The sequence below is a fragment of the Herpailurus yagouaroundi genome, unplaced genomic scaffold (assembly GCF_014898765.1).
Source record: "Herpailurus yagouaroundi ecotype Mexico unplaced genomic scaffold, PumYag 28, whole genome shotgun sequence".
In the NCBI taxonomy this organism is placed as follows: domain Eukaryota; kingdom Metazoa; phylum Chordata; class Mammalia; order Carnivora; family Felidae; genus Herpailurus; species Herpailurus yagouaroundi.
This window is the reverse complement of record NW_024412376.1, coordinates 66245716-66269728: the sequence shown is the minus strand read 5'-3', so window position 1 is coordinate 66269728 and position 24013 is coordinate 66245716. Positions and strand designations below refer to the sequence as shown.

Below are 24013 nucleotides of genomic sequence, written 5' to 3'. Positions count from 1 at the left end.
TCTGAATCCACCCCAACCCACTAAAATTATAAATCAAAGCAACATGGCACTTCTAAGGGAATGGCCACGGTAAGTGGCCCCTGAAACAGCCATAGACGTGCGTTTCTATCAAATCTCAGTTTAACATGCTTGTTTGGCCTCTGAAGAGACACATGTGCCATGTAAAATCCCTCAGAGCTCTGTGGTCTGCAACTTGTCAATAACCTCTCCAATGTCCAGACCTAGAAACACCCACCTTTATGAAAGAGACAAACGCTTGCCAGTGTCTTTCAATTTGAAGACAAAATACGCCCTTTTTGCAAATGCTACTTCAGCTCGTTTACAGGGTAACTCATAAAACTGCTCATTTTGGGTGAAGCCCAGAGGCAGCTCTGCAGTTGGCACATGCTGGAGTATAAGCAGCTTTGCGGTGTGGGTCACTCAGTGATGCCTGAGAGTATGCAACAGATCACGGTGCTGAATGGAGTCTCGGGCAAACCCCAGACTTGGGGCTGACCACAGTGTGCAATTCTAGGGGAGTGAAAGAACCTCACTTCCTTTTTATCAAACATGTATTGAAAATGGCTCTTTGCTTGCTGCTAGGCTCTTACAGAGACTAAAGAGCTGATCACAGGATCCCAAGTGACCATAAGACCTGAGGTATCCATTACAAACTGGGTGTTATATGACCCATCAAGAAATAGTGTGAAAGGTGCGGCTGCTGTACATAATCATGAAAAGGCAGATCCTACAGGTATAAAAAGGTATGTGTAAATAACTCAGATCTCCATGGCACTCACTTCTGTTGCATCACCACTTTTCCCCCTAACCACGACTAAGATCTCAGGATGAGTTTCTTATAATAATCGGTCAACCAAGGGAGAGAAAAATTGGTCCTGTTTGCAGATGGTTCTAAAGTAGGCTGCTATTTGGCCTAGGGATAAAACCTAGGAAAGGAAAGCCTCCTAAAAGGCAGGTATTTGAACAGTATATCTGGTTTTTGTTCACTTTATAATTTTTTTAAGTTTATTTATTTATTTATTTATATTGGGAGAGGGAGAAAGAGAGAGAGAGAGAGCACACATGTGAGTGTGCTCCACTAGGAGAGGGGCAGAGAGAGAGGAAGGGAGAAAAAGAATCCTGACCAGGCTTTCCACTGTCAGCACAGATCCCAATGTGAGGCATGAACCACAAACTGTGAGTCATGACTTGAGCAGAAACCAAGAGTTGGATGCTTTCCCAACTGAGCCACCCAGGCACTCCAAGGTCTTTGGTCACTTTAGAAGTATGCATCTGCATGTATTCATTGGTGGTGACTATCAGTTTGAAACTGGAAGTAACTTGGAAGGAACAAGAGGATCAGTGATAAGGAGTCTGCATAATAAGTAATGTGTAGACAAGTTGGAATGGACAGAGTGTGAGACTATGTGTGTCCCAGGTGAATGTTCTCCTTGAGTACCTACTGCAGAAATGGGTATCAATAGTAGGACTACAGGGTGACCCATTCTGTGGATGTGACTCAGTCTCTTTCCCCAGCTTCTCCAGTGTTTGCACAATGGGCTCATGGACAAGGTGGCTATGGTAGCAGGGTGGAGGTTATACATAAGTTTAATAACATGGACTTCCCTTTCACCATACTGGCTGCTGTCCTATATGAGTACCCAGTCTGTCAGCTATGACGAACACTGAGCCTCTAAAGATGCACAATCCTTTGCCTGGACCAGCTAGATTTCTGGTAAGATTTTAGTAATATTCTTCCCTTCTTACATGGAAGGGGTAGAGAATTGCTTCACTGGAATAGATGCTTACTTTTTAATATAGACTTCCCTTTATTATGTTTCTCCCAGCACCAAATTCTGTGCGTTTGTTGAGTTCCTATTCTTTGTCATGATATTTTACATATCACTGTGACTAATGATGGAGCTCATTTTACAGAAAAAGAAGCAATGTCCATTAGATGTATTGGTCTCATGATACCCCTTATCACCGAGAAGAACATGACATACTCGGAGAGGCTGGGTTTCTATCATACAAAATGTGATATATCCTCTGAATCAGTAGCTGATATATTCTGTCATAACTGGAAGACATGATTTCATGGAGCAAGGACAATTTGAAACAGTCTATTGAGCTTTCTTCCTAGAAGCAGTACATGAATAACTACAATCTCCAGATATGTTGTTCTATTGGATTTTTGTGTCCCTCTCTTTCCCAGTGCAATTTTTTTTAAGTAGGCTTCACACCCAGCACAGAGTCCAACACAGGGCTTGAACTCACAACCCGAGATCAAGACCTGAGAGTCGGATGCTCAACTGACTGAGCCACCTAGGCACTCCTCCTGCTGCAATTCTAATGTCCTAGGAAGTCCCTACATCATCACTTGGAACTGTTCACTTTCATTTCTAGCTGTGTGACTTTATAGAAAATGTTGGCTGCAGATAGGTGGATGCAGAAAGACACGTACTCGTGGGGGATGTTAGAGATGGTGTTACAATGAGTGCATGCAGAAATAAAGCACTCATGGGAAATGCTAGAGATGATATTACATGGCATGAAAACTTCAAAAAGCATATATACCCCTATAAAATGTGGAGTTACTTCCTTGAAGCTTGCTAGGTACTGAGCTCTGAGTATCTTAGCTAAAGGTATCCCTTAGGGGATGAGTGACAAAGTTCTCTCTGTTTTAAAGCCCGACCTCTGGTAAGCTGAAATCCCTTTACAATGTAGAAAATTAAAAAATTTTTTTTTCAACGTTTATTTATTTTTGGGACAGAGAGAGACAGAGCATGAACGGGGGAGGGGCAGAGAGAGAGGGAGACACAGAATCGGAAACAGGCTCCAGGCTCTGAGCCATCAGCCCAGAGCCTGATGCGGGACTCGAACTCCCGGACCGCGAGATCGTGACCTGGCTGAAGTCGGACGCTTAACCGACTGCGCCACCCAGGCGCCCCTACAATGTAGAAAATTTTAGACTATTAATTTTGTTTTTCCTACAATTGAAACTGCAGTGTCTCTATATTTTCATGAATGTTTCCATGGAAAGAAAAAAAAACCAAACTATTAACCACACATAGTTGTACACACACACAGCACATATCGGGGGGGAAAAAGCAATGGTCAATTTTTAATTCCAATTTTAGATAATCTAGACCCTAGTTCTGGGTTTTCCTTTAAAAAAAATTTTAAATGCTAAGAGATCTTCTTAACCTCTTTGAACCATCAATAAAATGGGACAAAAAGTACATGAGATGTTTCACAAGGTTGTTATGGGGCTTAAATAAGAGAATGCATTTGAATTTTGTGCTTTGTAAAAAGTAAATACGGTAGAAATGTTTCTTTCTAATTTTTTCCCTGATTCCCACATCAAAAATTTCTCAAGGGGAGGATCGTGGCTTATTCATTTTTGAATCCCCCAAACATCAAACATCTTGCACTGTACATAATACTTAGTCATTCTTGAACTAAAGTTGAAATGAGAACTAAATATCAGTGCACAATATAGGATTTTAGTGAAGTGGGAACAGCCCTCCATTCACTGAGTCCCTCTCTGTATATTGTGTTTTACAGTAGCTACGTAATGCAATGAGGCTTAGTGATTCCAAGGAAGTAACTCTTTACACCGAAACCCCAAAGGACCCTTTTAGTCCAGTGCTGTTGAATACATGTTCTCCCTTTCCCTTTGCATTTCTATCTGGCATACCTTGCCTCTCAATATCAGCCTGGAATCCCCAATATCTCTGCTGCCTCCCCAACACTAGATGTTTACCCAATTCCCAAACTATGCCACAAATACAAGAAACCTTCAGTAGGATCAATGTTCCCACAAACCTTCTCTTCAGGATGTGTCTAGATACTACCAGACACAAAAAAATATACTTGCAGGTTAGAATGTGAAATATTTATAACACTATTTCACTTAAAAACAGGGAGGGGGCGCCTGGCTGGCTCAGTCAGTGGAGCGTGCCACTCTTGATCTTGGGGTTGTAAATTTGGGCCCCACACTGGGTATAGAGATTACTTAAAAATAAAAAATTAACAACAACAAGGAGTGAGGCTCACAGGTAAAAAGAAGAAGACATCTTGCTCTCTGATTTTGTTTTGCTCACTTCCTCCAAAAGCATCATATTTTAATCCACTTGATTACAAAGTATGCAACTCACTTCAGCAAAATGGTTTTAATAATTAAAACCATGAACCCAGATGCTATAGGTTTTTTAAAAATCCAATTTCAGGAATTCCAGATAGTGAGGTAATTTGTTTATTTGTTTCATTAGTTAAATTTTTTGCAAGTTTCTGACTTGTTGTCCTTCTTTGCAAAATGAGTTAATTTCTGTATTTCTACAGTAGGGTTGAATTTCATAGTCATAAACTATGAATCTATAAAGATTCTTTCTCACTAGTGGCTTATCAGAAAACTGTCATTAAGATATTAGGAGAACACCTAGGAAACATTTATTCTACATTTAAATAGAAGGTGAACCAGCCATTGCTTTGGTGAATTCAGAGTATATTTCTAAGTTATCTTGTTCGGTCTATTTTATTAAAGATATCCTGACTATAGAAAAGTCATATGTATTTGGTTCTGCAAATACATCTAGCTTGAGTGCAGAAGCATGAGGATATGTATGTGTGTGCACGTTTGTGTAGTGGGGAAATTGGAGATGAAAATCAAAGTCCTGCTGCATGATTGTTGATGTCACAGAATGTCATGAAAAAGTCATCTATTTGTCATCCTGTTGTCAGTATGCATTCTGTCTACACTAGTCTGTTCTTTGCTTTCTGAGCTTTTGTTAGCCCATTTCAACTTTTCTCATTTAGTCCTTTCTAGTGATCCTTAGATATTTTCCACCAGGGGAACCTGTGATTTGTCAGTTATTGAATTTCTTGGTGTCATCTGCATAGGATATTCTCATTTCATTTCATAAGAGGTTGTTTAGATATACCAAGAATACTCTCCCTTCTTCTTAACCTATTCATGCCTGTATCTGTTATTTGCATAAAAGAATGGCTCAAACATTTTTCAAAAATTAAAAAGTACACTTGGTTTCTCTTAAAGTCTCCTTATTTTAGGGATGAGGGATAAGTCAGTTTCAATAAGGACCAAACAAGACCTACTAAAGATAGATCGGAACCATCAGAAAATTTCTTAAATAAACTTACCATCAACTCTGAGATAATTCTGAATCCCAAGTTTTACTCAAAGAAAAATTATAATGTGGAGTTGGCTTTGTGTTTTGGAGGGAAAAGGAATGCAATGAGATTTCCTTTGACCTATTTATAGACCCGAAGTCCATGAAATTTATGAAAGAATTATACATAGAAAATGAATCTTTTGATAGCATTTAGTTATATGCATAATAAATTTTAGTAGCATCAATAATCTGTATCATTTGTCTCACTTAAAAGTATTAATAAAATACTTTTATAGAGGTAAATTTTATAAATAAAAATAAAAATTATTTTATAAAAGTAATATAAAAAGTAATATATATAATATATTATTTTATAAAAAATAATATAAAAGTGTCCTGTTTTTATTCCTTTTCAAACAATAGTGATCATAGTTTCTGAGCTATAGTGTAGGCTGAAACAAAATATTTGAAATCTGGGGATTTTCAATTTTTTTACTCCACTTATCAGTTTAGTCTTGTTGTACTACTATATAGGATTGTTGAAATAAGTAGGTAAAATTCACAAGAATATTCACATCCAAAGCCATATTTTCAACTTACTGTATTTCTCTTAAAAAGATTGTTACATTTTTCAATCTTAATAAAAAGAACTCAGTCAAAAAGCATTTTGTATCTTTATTTCAGTCAGTGATATCCAGGTGTACATTAAAGATCTAATATTAATTTAAAACAAGTTGTTATATATATATAAATGGATATAATGCATCAGGAAATGATAAATGAACACTGACTCTGAAAATTCTCAGTTACAAATTTCTTCTACTACATTCTAGATTTTCATATAAATGAAATATTTGTTCCTAGTAATAAAAGACATAAATTAAATAATGACTCAAAAATTCACATTCTATAAAACTCTTGACATTAAAAATTCAAAAAACTCAGAAGAAATATTTTTTATTCCATTTATAAGGAGCCATTCTTATTGATGATCATAACTTCTTCTAGAAAATAAAAGTTCAAAATAGTTTTACTTAATTTTTAAAAATTTTATCTGACTTTACAGAAGATTGGCTTTGGAAAATGAATCTTTGATTCATCTGCAATATATGTTAGAATTCTTTAAAAAGCTCAGCAATTATAATAAATGGATTTTCTTATTGACTTAAACACTCCCACTTTTGGATGATTAGGTTACTTGATGTGATGGTTAATTTTATGTATTAACTTGATGGCACCATGGGATGCCCAGATAACACATTATTTCTAGGTGTGTCCCTAAGACTGGTTCTGGATATGACCAGAGTTTGAATAAGCCATCTCAGTAAAGTGGATGGCACGCTCTGTGTGGATAGGCATCATTACTTCAGACTGTTGAGAGCTGGAATAGAACAAAATGTGGAGGAAAGAGGAATTCACCCTTTTTCTCTCTGCGTGGGGTGGGACATTGGTCTTCTCCTGCCCTTGCACCAGAACTTATACCATCCGCATCCCGTGTTCTCAAGCCTTTGGAAACAGACTGGAACTACACTACCAGCTTTTCTGGGTCTCTTACTTGCAGACAGCAGGTCATGGGACTTCTTGGCCTTTATAATTTGTAAGCCAATTCTTTATAATAAGTCTCCGTATATAAAATATATGTATATATATCCTATCAACTGTGCTTTTCTGGAAAACCCTAACACACTTGATCCTTTAGTTCTTTTATATGACTGAAGATTGTGGGCACATACCTGCACTCAGTGATTTAAAGCCATGAATGTACGTGAAAGCATCTTTTGGGATGGGGAAGGAAGCATTCTTTTCAATCTTCTTTAGACTGAATGATGGAAGGTAAAGTAAAACAGATTAGTAAAACACTCTCTGGGTCTGGAGTAGTAGGTGTCTTCTTGCCCACCGGTAGCAGTGGGTTTATAGCAGGTGGTTAATGGACAACAACAAGAAGCAGGGGACATGCCAAAGATAGTAAGTAGGTCAACATATAAGAGCCCAAATGAAAAATATTCCTTGTACAGACTCAGGAGGCATTGCAAATTTTAACAATTAAGGTGCTCTGACACCTCAGTTAGAAATAAGCAATCTTGGTGACTATACAGATAATTTATGTTATTGTTTATTTATTTATTATGTTGTTTATGCATGTAATTTGTGTCTGTAACAAGAACATTGGATCTCCATATTCATATACAACTTTTTATTTAAAAACAGTAGAGAACACTATTAATAAAAATTTATAACACAAGTGGAAAATTCTAATCATAAGGAAGATTAAGGCAGGAGGTGAGACCACTCTGTCTATTCTGCTTCAAATGCTCATAAAGGCCTCAGAGGTTCCAGGGAGCACCTGCTTTGTTAAAAACAACATGAACATAAGATTTTGAGATGGCCTGGGAAAAAGGTAACCATCAGTGGGAGAGTCTCCTGCACTTGTTTTCCACACTCAGAACAACTTCCTCAAAATAAAGTAGAAAGGAAGAGAGAAGAGGCACCTTAAGGTATTCCAAACAAACCCAAACCAAACTGAACCAAACAACTAAGCGATGGATTTAACGATGGGAAATTACCATCCCATACAGGGATTTACCTGTGGATTTACCGATGAGAAGCATTTCAGGACCACTTACTGTTTTCAGATTGGATCATTGGCTTTAGCCCTGGTATTAACTCTATTTGTGTACATAGGATGCTGCCACTGTTGTCACTTTGAGGGCACGGGTGGAAGCACCAGTCATATGCCTCTTGGGGACTCTTCAAGTCTACAAAGAAAATTCAGGTCGCTGTGGGATTTTTTTCTTAGTTGCCAATAGACGTCTGATAGACTGAATCAAATTAACTTTTTGTTTTAAAGTAAACTCTACCCCCAACATGGGGCTTGAACACATGACCCTGAGATTAAGAGTCACATGCTCTACTGAGACAGCCAGGTGCCCCTCAAATTAACTTCTTAATTCAGAAGACTATCAAGACAAACCATGTCTTCTCTCTCGCAGTTAGTCACCCTTCCCCAAAGTCAAGTAAACAAATTAAAAATGATAGCAATAATAAAATTAGTTCTGCTTAGCTTTAAAGGATCAGACCTCACATGTCAGGAATAATTCTCATCAACTTTTCATTGCCCTGGGCCCCTTCATGGTCTAGAGGGACAGGTCTCCATTTGACAGTACTGTGCTGTTAAGCACACTTGAGATGACTAATTCTCTTTATCCTCATTCTCTTGTGGGCTCTAGACTAGTGTTTTACTCAAAGGACCTCTGTCACTGTACCTTGAGATCACCTAGTTTATAAAGAAAGAAGAAAAAAAATGTAAAGTAGTTTTGAGCACAAGTTCAAGTACACATATAAGCCGTTAAGTTTTTACAGTTCATATGCATAATGGCTTTGAGTCAGCTCCACTTACTAGGTATGCAACACAGAACAAGTTAATGTCACTAAGCCTCACTAACTTCATCTTTAAAATGGGAACACTTATGCACCGATACCTTAAATTTAAATGAAATAACACATACAAAATCTTCTCATTGATCTTGGCAGTTAATGAAAATAGAGTAGATGACAACCTCCTCTTCATCCTCCTCATAGTAGAATAGCATTCAATAAAAAGTTATATTTGTTTGTTAATGAATATATCATAATTTGGAATTTAGTTGTGTAGGAACGTGTTGTGGTGAGTTGTGTTATTGTTCTCAGTTATTTGAAGCTCCTCTGAAAGAAAGGATTATATTTCCCTGACCCATTGACATCAGACTTGGCTGTGTGACTTGCTTTGGCCAATAAAAATGAAGAGAAGTAATATGTGTCACTTCTGAGCATGAACTTTGAGTCAATGTGCGGTTTGCCATTTCTTCTTTCTCCTGCGCCATTATAATCAGCAAAATGTAGGGAGAGCCTCCTTCCTTAGCCTGGTTTCTCATATGAAGATGAGGAGTGAAAAATGCAGTTTATCTGTGATAAATTCCACAAGCAAAAAATAAATCCGTTTTGTAAGCAACTGAGATTTTGAGAGAGTTTGCCACTGCAATATAACCTGTTTTTTAAAAGATTTCGGTTGTGTAAATTAATATCAATATTCCCCATCCCTGACTCCCCTTCTCAATGGAATTATTTTACTTAGGGCCCAATGACTAAGCCATTCCCAAAACAAACACAGAAAAAGCTTCTCAGTTTGGTATCTGTCTTTTCCAGTGGAAGGAACAGTTCTTTCCAGAGAATGAAATTTAGGTTTGGCACTAGACTGAAAGCATTTTGTGGGCTCCTGGTGCTTTGCTTTCAAGTGAATTGCAATTGTGGGTACTGATCCTTCACAACTCCGCATAGCAGGCAATTACTACTAGTGTTTCTCAAATGGTCTCTTTCCAAAAACAACTTATGAATATAAAAATCAAAAGCTAAAGTTTCATTGTTCTTTACTTGGAATAAATCCCAGACAACTGCACTGAGTTTATTCATAATACATGAAAAGAAAAGGCTTAAGAAAATCTCAGTGGGAGTGGGAAGAGAAGGTAGGAAATTGACATAATAATGAAAATGAAACTTTACATAATCATAAGGCAAAGAAGAGGCAAGGTCAAGGCTTTTTTAATTAGAAATTTTATACCTTTGAAAATTAGATTTGTTTACTTATAGTATTACATGTGTTTGACCATTAAATGTCTATTTGAGTTACAAAATGTTAATTTCAAGGATGTCAGCTATCAACTATTTTTATGGTGAGCCTTTTTTAGTTTTTAGTTCAGGGGCTGGATATGTAGTAGAACCTTAAGTGAGATTGGCTTGATGAAAGTTATGGGTAGTTGTAGACATGATCTTGGCATTTGAGTGAAAAGTGATCACATTTTGAAACATATCAAAGAAGTTACTATTTCATTTTAGAGAGGTCGCAATGATGATTTTTAGTATCAAAAATAATCACTTCCTGTCATAGTTGGCTTAGGCTGTCATTACAAAATACCATAGAATGGGTGGCTTAAACAACAAATTTATTTTCTCTCAGCTCTGGAGGCTAGAAGTCCAAGATCAGAGTGCTGGCATGGTGGGCTCTGGTGAGGAATCTTTTCCTGACTTGTAGAACATCACCTTCTTTTGGTGTCCTCACATGTGAAGAGAGAACTCTGTTGCCTCTTCCTCTTCTAAGAACACTAGCTCTATTGGATGGGTTCTGCCTTTATGACCTTATTTAACCTTTTCACCTTCTTAAATGCACTGTCTCCAATACACTTGCATAGGGACCTAGGGTTTCAACATATAAAGTTTGCAGGAAAACAATTCAGTTCATAGCACTTCCTAATTTACTATTTTTCATCAGGCTGGTTATTCACATTAAATTCAGGAGTAATCCAAAGGTACCAGCATAAAACCTTGAAAATTCGAGATCTTTAAATCTTTTAGGGACTTCTTTTATAAAGTAATATAAAACAATAAATTTCCAATTTTCTTTATTAAACATCATGGAATGGATCATTTATTGAGAAACCATTATATGTGGGTCACTGTTCCAGATAACAGAGATGCATCTGTGAACAATACAGACTCAAACTGGTATTTTCGTGGAAGATATATTTTGAAGAATATCATAAGTGAATGAGTGCACTCTATGAGTAGACCCTGGCATTCCCCCTTATAATATTTATACTTGAACTAAGGTACAGCATGATGAAACTACTGCCTTAAGTGTAACAGATTTAAGTGTATATACTAGAAGTCATATATGTGAAAGTTCAATTATTTTTAATAACTGAATTCAATCTTCCCTTGATGATGGTAGAAGGAGGTAATCTTACCCTTTTAACACATTGCAGTCCCTTCTAGCTTGTAAAGTTAGTCCCTGAGTCAAATTCTGCATTCTCCCCTTCCCCCTTTACCTGTCCTTCTCTCAAGGCCCGAACTCAGTATAGGCTGGGCTTATTTATTTATTTTTTCTCTGGCTGGTAAAAGATATTTGTCCCTGACTGGCTCCCGTGTCAACCTGCTGTAATGGTGTCTCTGTTGAAGAGTCCGTGTCTGGTATAACTCATGCTTTTCCTTCTGGATTAATATAAGTCACAGTGATTTTCCCTGGGGAGATTGACAATATCACCCAGCTGGTTACAATCCCCTGTGGGTCATTGCTGGTATTATTTGACCTTCTAAGCTTCAGGTATAGTCCCCACCTGACCTTGTTCTGTGTTGAATCTTTTGAGAAAGGATCCCCTTGTATCTTGGGATTTCAGCCTAGCGGGAGAAGGGTGTGTGTGTGTGTGTGTGTGTGTGTGTGTGGCACATGCACATGTTCATGGACAGGCAGAAGGCTATGCATGCTTTTCAATTCCATTAGGCATTTTCTGTCCAGCTCTGAGGATGTTCTCCTTTCTGTTGGATGGGAAGTATCTCAAAATATAAATTCTTTCTTACCATGTAGCTTATGGTAAAAACCCTATGTTCCTTGGTTGGCAGTCTGTGTTTGTGACTATTTAAATCACCCTTATCATCATCATCACCATCATCATCTTTGATTATTTTAATTTAGAAGATTATTTTCTTTTTCTACAGAACATGGATTATCAAAATTATCATTTCTGAAGACAGTATTAAGGGTAAGCTTTAAAAATCAAAATCTGAACTACACTGCCTTTGCTTTTGGTTGGCCTCTGCCCTCTTCCTGAAGTTAAAATGCTTTATACAGTGGGTGGAGAACTTCAGGGCAGCAAGAATCACAAGGAATAAACAATCACCAGATAACATTTCAAAACATTGTTTTCCTTCATGAGAACTTCAAAAGACGGAAGAAAATAAAGCCAATCCTTACCCACACTATGATTAGGGAAAATCATTCAGTTGTTTTAGAAACAACAACTGACTACATTTTTTTAAAAGTTGGTGATTCAGTTACTAGTGTCCTGGGATAAAGTTAGCATATTTTTATGTACATACTATTTTAAATAAATAACATACTTTTGGCCAGTAACCAATGAATGAGCATTCTGCTTTCAGAAAGATTGAAACAAATTGCAGTCTGGACAACATCTGTAGACTTTGAAAGATATAAACATCAACAGTTTTGAAAAGATGTAAGTCATACCCTAAGCTAGTTACCCCAAAGCACAAAGACTCAGTGGTACTACCTTTCACATTATATGCAGATGGATCAATCAACAAATTATGATGGAAGTCATAAAAAGATCACAATAATTATTTCAAATACTTGAAAAACCTCAGTATCCATCAGGGGTCAAGAAAGACACCTAAATAAAGTCTGGAAATTTAAGGATTTGATGATGGTGAATTTCCAAGAAGATTCCTTCTTCACTCTGTTTCTTTCAGGGATCCTTTGGGTATTTATGATAGCCTATGTGATATCTCTTAACTTTCTAATTTGATCTTTCCCACTAGATTGTGAGTGCTCATGAGAGCAGAGGCCATGCATATCTTGCTCATTACTTTATCCTACTTTGTAGCCAGAGCCCAGTATATGTATCTGGAATTAGTGAGTGTTCCATAAACATTTATTAAATATTTTGACACTAAAATGGTCCCATTTAGCTCCTTCTCCGTTAGAAAGGTCAGTTTGGAATAGTCTTGAATGATCCAGAGACCTGAATTTAGATAAAGACAAATGAGAATGTGCATCAAGATTGGGGCTTTTTAAATAAATTCTCCCCTCTTCTGAAGGACCTCTGGAAGTTTTCCAGTTATATATACAGAACATTTGCTGGGGAAAATCTATTTAGAATGCAGATACAATAATTATTTAGCCAATCAGATCACAGTAAAATAACATTCTTACAGAGCAACATGGAGGATATTTATCCCATCTTCAAAATACAGGCAGTCATAGACATAAGCATATATACTAAACTGATCACTCATTATTTTCCACATCCTTCATATTAAAACTGTTTTTGTATCTTTGCTAACTCTCTGGCAAGCAATCTTTAGTTTGAGTCTGAAGTAGATTGGCTATTTATTTATTTTTTCTTTCTTCTTGTAGCCAATGCTTTGGGTGTCAGTGCTTTCATGGTCAGGCAATATCTTAAAATATTAATGAGCAACTTAAATTATATGCAAGCCTGCAAATAGATGAACAACCTTCAGAGAATTTTATTTAGCAAATATATGGAAAGACAATAAAACATTTGAGATTAAAATTTGCAAATGTGATACAATCTCATTTAGTCCTTTGCTATTATTAAGGGTGGAATGAGAAAGATAAGGGCGAGTAATTCACTTGATGTCTGTTTGTTTTCTTTGTCATTCTGATTTTCACGGTCTTCTAAATTATTTTCCTCTCTCTCCCTCTCCCTCATGCCACGCCAGCTTAGTGTCTCCCAAGTTTGCGAGGCAATGGATCATAAAGTAAAAGGGCTGAATATCAAAAATGGAAAAACTGGTGTCCTGATGTAGAATACCATTCTCACCACAAATAACAGTTTCAGAATGCTAGCCTAAGTTTGTGGAGCAAGGGAACCCAAAGTTTTAGTGGAATATCAGTCAGGCATTAGTTTGATGCCAAATGATGGATTTTATTTTGGCTCTTAAACAATATTTATTTAACTCAAAACTCACCATTGTGTAAATTAGTAGGTGCAGCAAGTAGTATGTGATTTGGGTACAGTACTTTTATCCCTTCCTATTTTGGGGTTATAAAAGAAGAAAGGAAGACGGAAAAATAATGCTTTTTGCTTGCAAATGGAGGGATTGGGATGGGGTAGAGAAAAATAAATAAATAAATAAATAAAGCCAGTTTTCTTTTAGATTTATTTAAACACTAAGTAGAACCCATGTGGTACTGACCTACAGAATAAAGATCCATGAATGACATTAATTTACTCTTTATTAAACACTGGAAGACTGTACAAATGTATTTTTGAAACTGGTTCTTTTTCTCCTGGAGTTTCCTTACTAGGAAACTAGTTAAGAAAACAATCCTAGCAGACATGTAAAAGATATGATGCTGAGCAAGAATTAGAATAAGTCTACCTCACACTGCAGCAAAAAGCTACATTTTGCCCATTAGCTGTTGTCAAAACAATGCTGAACAACAAATGATACCAGTGAGATGCAAAAATATGCACTTACTGCTCACATGTCAGCAAAGTGGGTGCGGCTAATTCTAAGCCAGGCCTGCTGGGTTTGATTTGGTGGGTATCATGTGTGCCCCACTTTCTCATTAATGTGGGATCAGTGGGTTGCACAAAGCAGGTTATTCTCAAGACAACAGCAAAAGTGTAACAGGGCAAGCCTGAGCACCCAATCCCATTTTAATCCTCTTGCCAAGATAGACCAGTTTGGGGAAGCATCGCCTGCCCACCATAAGACCTTAGCAAGTACATGACAAGAAATTCTTATTACAGAGAAATGAAAACCTAGGGCTACTAATTCAATCTGCCACATAAAATGTATACATCAATGCTAATCTAGAGTGAATGAGGTTTTCAGTTTAACATACAATGAATTCTATTTAGGGCAGCAATTCATTTCAGTATTAGCAAATGCCATTATAAAACAAGAGCCATAAATATGATTATTTTGTATCAAGTATTAAAGATGTTGAGGGGAGCCTAGGTGGCTCAGTTGGTTGAGCATCCAACTCTTGATTTCAGTTCAGGCTGTGATCCTAGGGTTGTGGAATCGGGCCCCACATTGTGCTCCAAGCTGAGCCTGGAGCTGGCTTAAGATTCTGTCTCTCTCTCTCTGTCTGCCTCTCCCCTTGGGCTTGCTCTCTGTCTCTCTCTCTCTCTCTCAGAAGTAAATAAGTAAATAAACAAACAAATACAAATTTAAAAATAAATAAAAATAAAAATAAAAATAAAGACATTACAAACCCTTTCTGGAAAAACTGAGGAAACTGAGTCCAGAGAGTGGTTACATGACTTACCTGAAATAAAACATACACTGGGTACTCAAGATCTATCTTGAAGAATTCAGCACTTCTAATTCTTAATCTTCTAATCTTGAATCTTCTAATCTTCTAATCTTCTAATCTTGACAAATGATCATGGGGGGAACTTGATACGAGTGTATACATTTTGTGGTCCCATTCACTGTAATTGCAACTCTCAGTAGATCTATGGTTGTTCTGGGGAAGCTCTTTCTCTCCCTCCTTCTCTGTCTCTTTTTAAAGCTTATTATTATTATTTTTTTTACTGTCCATTTTATGCTGTCATTTTTTTCTCAACACCTGTTCACTCATACTCTTCATATCGATTCATATGCATGAACACAAGGCTAAGAACGTGTTTGTCCATTTGTAATCTGCTTTACATATGTTGCTCTTTTTTCATTAGAATGTAAGATTCATGAGTACAGGGCCCTTTTTTGTCTTTTTCACTCTGTATTGCCAGCATATTAATGAGAGACTAGTCCATGTTGATGCTCAATAAAAATTTGTTGAATTAATAAATAAGTGAATTTTTCTTTTTTTTTTTAAATTTTTAAATTTTTATTCATTTTTGAGAGACAGAGAGAGACAGAGCATGAGTGGGGAAGGGGCAGAGAGAGAGGGAGACACAGAATCCGAAGCAGGCTCCAGGCTCCGAGCTGTCAGCACAGAGCCCAATGCGGGGCTTGAACTCATGAACTGTGAGATCGTGACCTGAGCTAAAGTTGGACGCTCAACTGACTGAGCCACCCAGGTGCCCCAATAAGTAAATTTTTCATTGAGTTTTCTATCTGCTATTAGTTTTATGAGATCTTGGTAATTATATTCTATTGTATCCTGTTCTATTTATTAACATTATTTTGTTTTAAGCCAAAAATCTTAGGCTAATGTAATGAAAAGATACAGAATTTAGAAAAGAGACTTATATTCTAATATTACCCAGTCACTTACTGGCCAGATTGAGATCAAAGGTAAATATATTATACTCTCCAAGCCTCAATTTTCTTATCTAAAAATAAAACAATTGTATATCTACTTCACAGGATTATTTTGAGAATTAGAAAATGTCATGTATATAAAAGTGCCTTGGAAAATATAAAATAAGATATTAATATAAGTTACTATTATTATTAATATTATCCCTACATGGTCTTTCAAAAGCCATGTAAAGTTTTTGATGAGTTTTAATGTACTCTGGGACTAGGAATTGTTAGAGGACTTCACTGAAGGAGCATACTTATTTGGAGATTTCAGGAAGGAGGAGTTTGAATTATTTAATAATTTTTAGAGCAGAGAGATACTCATTCATTCATTTCCTTTTCAACAAATGTATACTCACTGCTTTATACACAACAAAATGGTAAGTGAGACAGTCACAGGCCACTATTTTACCCAACTCCAGGAGGCACCACATTGTCACAAGATTTTTTTCCCCCATAGACAAAACCATTTAGTTGGGGTGGAAGATAATTATCAAATGGTACAAAACTAAGAAAGATGATGAAATCATGTCTTGTGAAAAGTAGAGAGGATAGGTCTGATATTAATTGCAGCCATGTTGTGGAAGAGGAGAATAATGTTTGTATCAGAGAGTCTAAGAAAGCCTATAAATTTACACACAAAAAGGAAAAGAATCAAGTGTACCACATTAATAGACGATAAGAAATTCAAGCACCTGCCTCTTTCTATTTAGTATTGCTTTGAACTGAAGTGGATAGGTGCACTTTCTGGTGACAGTTGCAAGGCAGAAGCTCATGTAAAAGGAATCAAGACAAAGACATGGAACTTGCAGAAGGTGAAGGCCGGAATGCGCGAGTGATTCATAAGGAACAGATGTGAGTGAGAAGGGACAGAGGGCATCTGCTGCGGGCAGATGAGGTGATTTCGGAAGTAGATTATAACAGAATTGAGTTTGTTGGGTATGGAATGTGTGTCAGGTCCTGTATTAGAGGTAGACGCCAATCATAGCTTGTTCTGACTCCAAAGAACATGGTCTTTTTAAAATATAGATAAGTTTGGTACGGTTTTTATAAAGCTTTCAGTGGCTGGAGATACAAACAATAATTGAGTCTGGGTGGCTCAGTCGGTTAAGCATCTGACTTCGGCTCAGGTCATGATCTCACGGTTTGAGAGTGAGAGCCCCACATCGGGCTTTCTACTGTCAGCTCTGAGCCTGCTTCAGATCCTCTGTCCTCTTCTTCTTCTGCCCCTCCCCCATTCACACCATCTCTCTCTCTCTCAAACATAAATAAAATAAACATTAAAAACGTTAAAACAATAATTTTGTCTTAGATATACTTCACTCGAGTCAGCTTCTGTGCTGTAAGGATAGGTAAACGTTAAAAGATATTTGTGTGATTTTATGCTTCATAAACATTTCCATGTTGGAAAATGGCTGCCAGTCTATCTTGCTAGCACAGTGATGCCTTACTTATGGTGTCTCAAGCTCTGCAGAGGCCACATGAAAGAGGAGCAGTAAGCAGATGGGGTGTTTGGTTCTCCCTCTGACTTCAATATGAGTAGCTCTGCTTTTCATGAGCTGACTAGTTTTTGTTCTACAGAACTTTTCTAGTAAAAGTAATGTTTCAAAGGCTGAAATTGGCATGAGCCCCAAGTTCTACCAGTCTTCCAAAGATGATAATGTCCCTAAATATGACAGCATTATTTGAAACATTTGAAAGAAAACCATTACTTTAAGGATTGAGGTTCAAATTATGTCATATATATACAGTCAACAAACGCTGGTCTACCTACAAAAATCAGAGCAAAAATTTGTCATTTCACTTCCAATTCCCCTTGAAAGCAGATGTATAAGTAAAATTTATGCAAGTTCATTTTATTCCAAAAGTTTCTTGCTTTGTCCTTTAGCTTGCCCTTCAAATTATGCACGTAAACCATCACCAACAATTTTAAATGGAAATTGTACCTCCTCCTAAGAATAGTGTCTCTTAGCACAGCATGCTATGGTTTAGCAGTTTTTACCGACAGCACCTCTTCCAGCATTTTAATCAAACATTTACTCAGATCTTCCTGACACAGGAATAATATTACTTTATATGAGAAACAAGATTTTGATGTAGGTTTTCCTTCTCTGTGGTTACAAATAAAGGTGATACTGAAAAATTCAAACATTTATGACCTTGGAATGCTCACTGTATCAAAAAGCCTCAAAAAAGATTAGTGACACTAACTGCTAAAGGGAGAAAGTCTTCAACATGAACATTCTTTCAGATAAAGATGAGTAAAATAATTTTAAAAGTTCAGAACAAAGTCAGTTCCCCTGTTACATTTAACTAATTACCCACATCCAGACCATGGCTGTCTTGGCTAATTTGAATTTTCTGGAATGCTGCTGATGTAGGTGTGACATGCTTTATGGAGTTATTTCTTAATTCCTCTCTACTCACACTTTCAGTATCTAATTCACTCACTCACTCACTCATTCTACAAACACAATATTGATTGAGTAACCTCTTTGTGCTAGGTCCACAGGAAACATATCAGTGGAAAAAATAAGCAAAAAACTCCTGCACTTATGGAGGTTGAGTAACTCTCCAGTGGGGAGCCAGGTTCTAGAGCCAGACTTTCTGGAAGGAGCTCAGCTCAGCCTGTGTGACCTGGGCAAGTTATGGAAACTTCAGGGCTCATTTTTATCTCTTAAAAAGGGAAAACATTAGTTTCTACTTCACAGGGGCACATGAAGATTGAATAATTTAGTACATGTAAAACTTTGAAAACAGTCCCTTGTTCGTATTAGGAGCTCAATAAATTAGCTATTATTATTATTATTATATTTATTATTATATTACTAAATGAGTAAATATAAGCTATTATTTTATATGGAGAAAATACTGTGAAGAAAACCCAAGCAGGATAAGGAGCTGGCAAGTGACCAGAGTTGGCATGGGTTACTTTCTCTGAAGAAGTGACATTCTACCTGAGCTCTACAAAGAAATTGGTGATTATGCTAAATTGAAAGCCAGAATCTGTGTGATGAACAGATTTCTACACTGTTTTCCCACCTCCTCGGCCTTTTCTGGAATGCTGTGATTGGTGGATGCTATAGAGTGATGAAACAGAATGAAACAGGGAGAGGCTAAAAAAACAAAATTAAAAATTCAAATTAAAAATTTTCTCCTTTTGACAATAAAAACAATAGCTAATCAAGGTTTTGAAACAATAGTCTGGTATGTGAATACCAAAAAAGAAATTATAGGGCATTAGTCATAGTCTAATCTCTATGATCAATACATAGATTGCCTTTATTAATTGGTTTCAAGTTCTATCCCTAAAAAGTTATGATCTTTAGAAGTCCAGCAAATACTCAGAACTTTCCTCTTTGAGAAGATATGTCCACTGGTTATAAGATTTTGTGGAAATCAAGAACTGACCCATTTCAGGTTGAAGTTAAATGATACTGGATAATATTACTAATTCTATGAAACTTTTTTTTTTAGATCCATAAATCACTCATTTTCTGTAGGGTTTTCTATCCTATGCCATAGAGGAAAATGACTAAGCCCCCCATTTTGCAGAGATGGAAACAAAGAAACACAGAAGAGATCCAGGTATAGATCCAGGGCCTCCTTTAAAATGTGAGAAGCAACGAGAATATTGAGAAGAGAGACTATTACAATTTGCCAGTTAAATGAACTGATTTTATTTATCTTGGAACTTGACCTAAATTAAATTTGCCTAAACCCCAGATATGTTTTTATCTTTACTTTCATTATTAATTTTTAGTGCTTGGCTATGAAGAAAAGAGTTGTTCTGTTTATAGTTACCAAGGAGCATAATTTTTTTTTTTAACGTTTATTTATTTTTGAGACAGAGAGAGACAGAGCTTGAACGGGGGAGGGGCAGAGAGAGAGGGAGACAAAGAATCGAAAACAGGCTCCAGGCTCTGAGCCATCAGCCCAGAGCCTGACGCGGGGCTCGAACTCACGGACCGCGAGATGGTGACCTGAGGTTAAGTCGGACGCTTGACCGACTGCGCCACCCAGGCGCCCAACATAATTTTTGATTCAATTATAATTTCTCATATTTTTAAAGTATATGCAGTTAGATGAACTTCTCATTAAAGTAGAATTTGTTTTACTATAATCTGGCTCCAACATTGCCTTTTCAGCCTTAACTTTTCACATACTACCTATCCTTATCCTTATCCAGCCCAGCACTTTAGGCAAACTGAGATACTGATCATTCCCAAAAATGTCTGCTGACATTTTATTTCTCCTACTCTTTCAAGCCAATCTTTTTTCTTATTTTTATTGAAATATATTTGACATCTAGCATTGTGTAAGTTTAAGGTGCACAACATGTTGATGCTTATTTTTGCAATATAACTGCCTTTGTAGCATTTTAGCTACAAACACTCCTTTCTTTATCAGTTGTTAATCGCCTCTTTGAGGCAAAACATCATGTGTTTTAATTAGATGAAGCTATAACAGAGAGCTCAAGATAGTGTAAAGAAGGAGAATGTACCCATAAAAACACTTGTAAGCAAGTGGAGGAACAAGTAAAATAAGGAGGTTAGAAAAGAAATGTAGAACAGTAGGCAGTGTGGTGTAGTTTCTAAAACGGTCTGAGAGTGCAGGAAAGTCAGGTGTGGAACAAACATGTATTTGGGGACTGAAACTAACTGCTGCATGAAGCTGTCAATGGTTAGCAGAGTTATGATTATAAAAATATTTTTAGCCTTTGTTTTTATAGACATATAAACCTGTTAACAAACAATGGCCAGTAGAAAAATAAAGTTTCAGAACCAAGTTTCCACCAGTCGTGGAAACACCCCTTAGCTCATAATTTCCATGACTACATAGGTCTCTGTATTTGGTCAATCTCAGTAATGACCGTCTGGAGCACACATACACAAGTCCAGATTCTACCTCCAAGACTAGTGACAACATGTTGGAAAAAAACTGAAACAGCTTAAGAAGGTTCCTTTTGTTTGTATCAATATCTGATGAGAGAGAATATGTATATCTTATCATGTTACTGGGCAAGTTCAGTTTTCCCCTCTATTTTTTTTATTTTTTTTTTAAGTTTTTTTTTTTCAACTTTTATTTATTTTTGGGACAGAGAGAGACAGAGCATGAACGGGAGAGGGTCAGAGAGAGAGGGAGACTCAGAATCGGAAACAGGCTCCAGGCTCTGAGCCATCAGCCCAGAGCCTGACGCGGGGCTCGAACTCACGGACCGCGAGATCGTGACCTGGCTGAAGTCGGACGCTTAACCGACTGCGCCACCCAGGCGCCCCTCCCCTCTATTTGATGTTAGGTGGGTAAGTCAAGATCCTAGAAAAAAATTTTTTTTCAACTGATACTGGTTAACTGTGTCCACTAACTTTTACTTCTTTATGACTAGTCCAAAATAAACAGTACTTCAGTAACTCTTATTCTTTTTTAATTTTTGTTCTAAAAATTTCAAAACACTATTGTTCCAAATAAATTTTAACTCAAAAGTACAGTGGAAGTTGAAACAATCAGGCTCAGTAGTCTGTAGAAAATTTAAAGAGGTGTAAAAATGGGAATTATTTTTAAAAATGATACACATATATTTAAAATTTATTAGTATATAAGTCTACTCACTAATTAGATGATGTAGGACCAGGTGGAACAGATTGGATTTTCCTTCTTTCCAAAAACAAACCTTGAAAGTTGAGCAAGAAAGTTGTGCAGCATTTTTATTTTTTTTAATTTGAGTATGGTTGACCCACAATGTTACATCAGTTTTACGTGTACAACATAGTGATTTGACATGTGTATACAGTATGCTGTGTTCACAAATATAGCTATCACCTGTCCCATTATATCACTATTATACTATCATTGCCTGTATTCATTATGCTCTGATTTTATTCCTGTGACTTACTCATTCCATAATTGGCAACCCGTATCTCCCTCTTGCTTTCTTCCATTTTGCCTAACCCCTCAACCCCTCTTCTCTAGCAACCATCAGTTTGTTCTCTATATTTATAGTTCTGATTCTGTTTTTTGTTTATGCATTTTTTAGATTCCATTTGAGTGGAATCATATGGTATTTGTATTATATTCTCAGTCTGACTTCTTTCACTTTGCGTAATATCCTCTAGGTCCATCGTGTTACCTTAAATGGAATGATTTCATCCTTTTTTATGGCTGTGTAAGTTGTGCAACAATTTTATTCAGAATCTTTTCACAGTTTTATTATTTTTCCCATCCTTTTATAGAGGTATTACTCATATTTAATTCAATTCGATTGCATTTTTCTTTATTTTTTAGAAACTCAGGTTTAAGTTTTTCAAAACATTTTCAACTTAATTTTCATAGAAACTCCATATTCATTCAGTTACTACCTTACATAATATTTCGTTAAATTTAATAATTGTAATAAAAATACACAAACAAAATTGAAAACAATCCTTGGTGAGTATACAATTCAGCTGGTGGTAGCTAATGGGCACAGGTATATTGCAAAGCTCATTATTAGTTATAAGGAGTTAATGTCTTGTGGGCAACAACAAGATAATTCACTGGGACATGGAGAACCTCAGTTTCTCTGGCAACTCAGTCAAATAGAGGTTGGCTAAAGTAGTTTTCAGTGCAATGAAACTAACTCATTGTTTGTACAATGAGTTAGTTTGTAGTGACAAACTACAGTTTGTAGTGACAAGCATCCCGTGGATCTGGAATTGAAGAAGGCCTTCACAGAGCTTCAAGCCAAAGTTATTGACACTCAACAGAAGGTGAAGCTTGCAGACATACAGATTGAACAGCTAAACAGGACGAAAAAGCATGCACATCTTACAGATACAGAGATTATGACTTTGATAGATGAGACTAACATGTATGAAGGTGTAGGAAGAATGTTTATTCTTCAGTCCAAGGAGGTAATTCACAATCAACTGTTAGAGAAACAGAAAATAGCAGAAGAAAAAATTAAAGAATTGGAACAGAAAAAATCCTACCTGGAGCGGAGTGTGAAGGAAGCTGAGGACAACATCCGGGAGATGCTGATGGCACGAAGGGCACAGTAGGAAACCTCTAGTGAAAGCTTCCTGCCCCCTTCTACTCCTGGCAAGGGCAGAGGGGCCCATGTGGGGAAACATCCTCTCTTCTGCCCTGACGGACTTTGTATTTGAGTGATCTGGTAACCCTGTGTTTTCTACTTCACCCTGATCCCCTTTTCGATCCTGGCTCTGCCTGCCACCCCTGCCCGACATTCTTCTCCCCTGGGGTGAGTCCCGAACACCCAGGAAAGATAGGGGCCAGGACAGATAGGGGAGCTCTGCCCAAAGCTACTAGTTACGCTGGTTAGACCAATAAAAGGCATCTGTTCCCCCCCCCAAAAAAAAAAAAAAATGAGTACAGTTTGTAGTGACAAGCATAAAAGTGGAAAGTGTATCTTCACTTTGATCATGAGTTACTTTTGAATGTTTTCAATAATTTTTGGCAAAGTAGTAAAGTAATGTTAACTAATCATTAAACTTTTTAAATCAGTTTTGGGGCACCTGGGTGGCTCAGTTGGTTAAACGTCCAACTCAATTTCAGCTCAGGTCATGATCTCATGGTTCGTGAGTTCAAGTCCTGCATAGGGCTCTACCCTGACATTGTGGAGCCTGCTTGGGGTTCTCTCTCTGACCCTACCCCACTTGCTTGATCTCTCTCAAAATAAATAAATAAACTTAAAAAAAATTAAAAATATTTTAAATTAGTTTCATAAAACTAATGAAAGTTTTGTTTTGTTTTTTGCTTTGTTTGTCCTAGAACAGCAGAATGATTCAGAGTGGAAGCTGTGGATTCAGATGTTTTGCGGCATATTTCAGCTGTACCATTTACTGTGACCTTGGGAAAGTTAACCTCTCTATGCATGATGCGTCAGCTGCCAAATGGAGATAATAATGGCAGTGAACTATGAGGATTACATAAGATAATACACACATAGTGCTTAGCATTCTGCATAGTCCATAGTAGGAATTCAGTAAATGTTAGCAATTATTCTCATTCTCTTCTTTTTGTTATTACTTTCATTTGTGTCTAAAACACTAAATATATGACTATTTCCAAAA

The 24013-nt window shown here is 36.9% G+C and overlaps 1 protein-coding gene across 1 annotated transcript; it reads left to right on the top strand.

The window, feature by feature from the left end:
- Positions 1-60: 60 nt before the first annotated feature.
- LOC121037266 (prefoldin subunit 1) lies at positions 61-23288 on the top strand. The gene is made up of 3 exons (XM_040486600.1): positions 61-69; positions 583-733; positions 22605-23288. Exons 1-3 carry the CDS (start codon positions 61-63, stop codon positions 22979-22981), a joined length of 537 nt encoding a protein of 178 aa, XP_040342534.1. The 3' UTR covers positions 22982-23288.
- Positions 23289-24013: the final 725 nt, after the last annotated feature.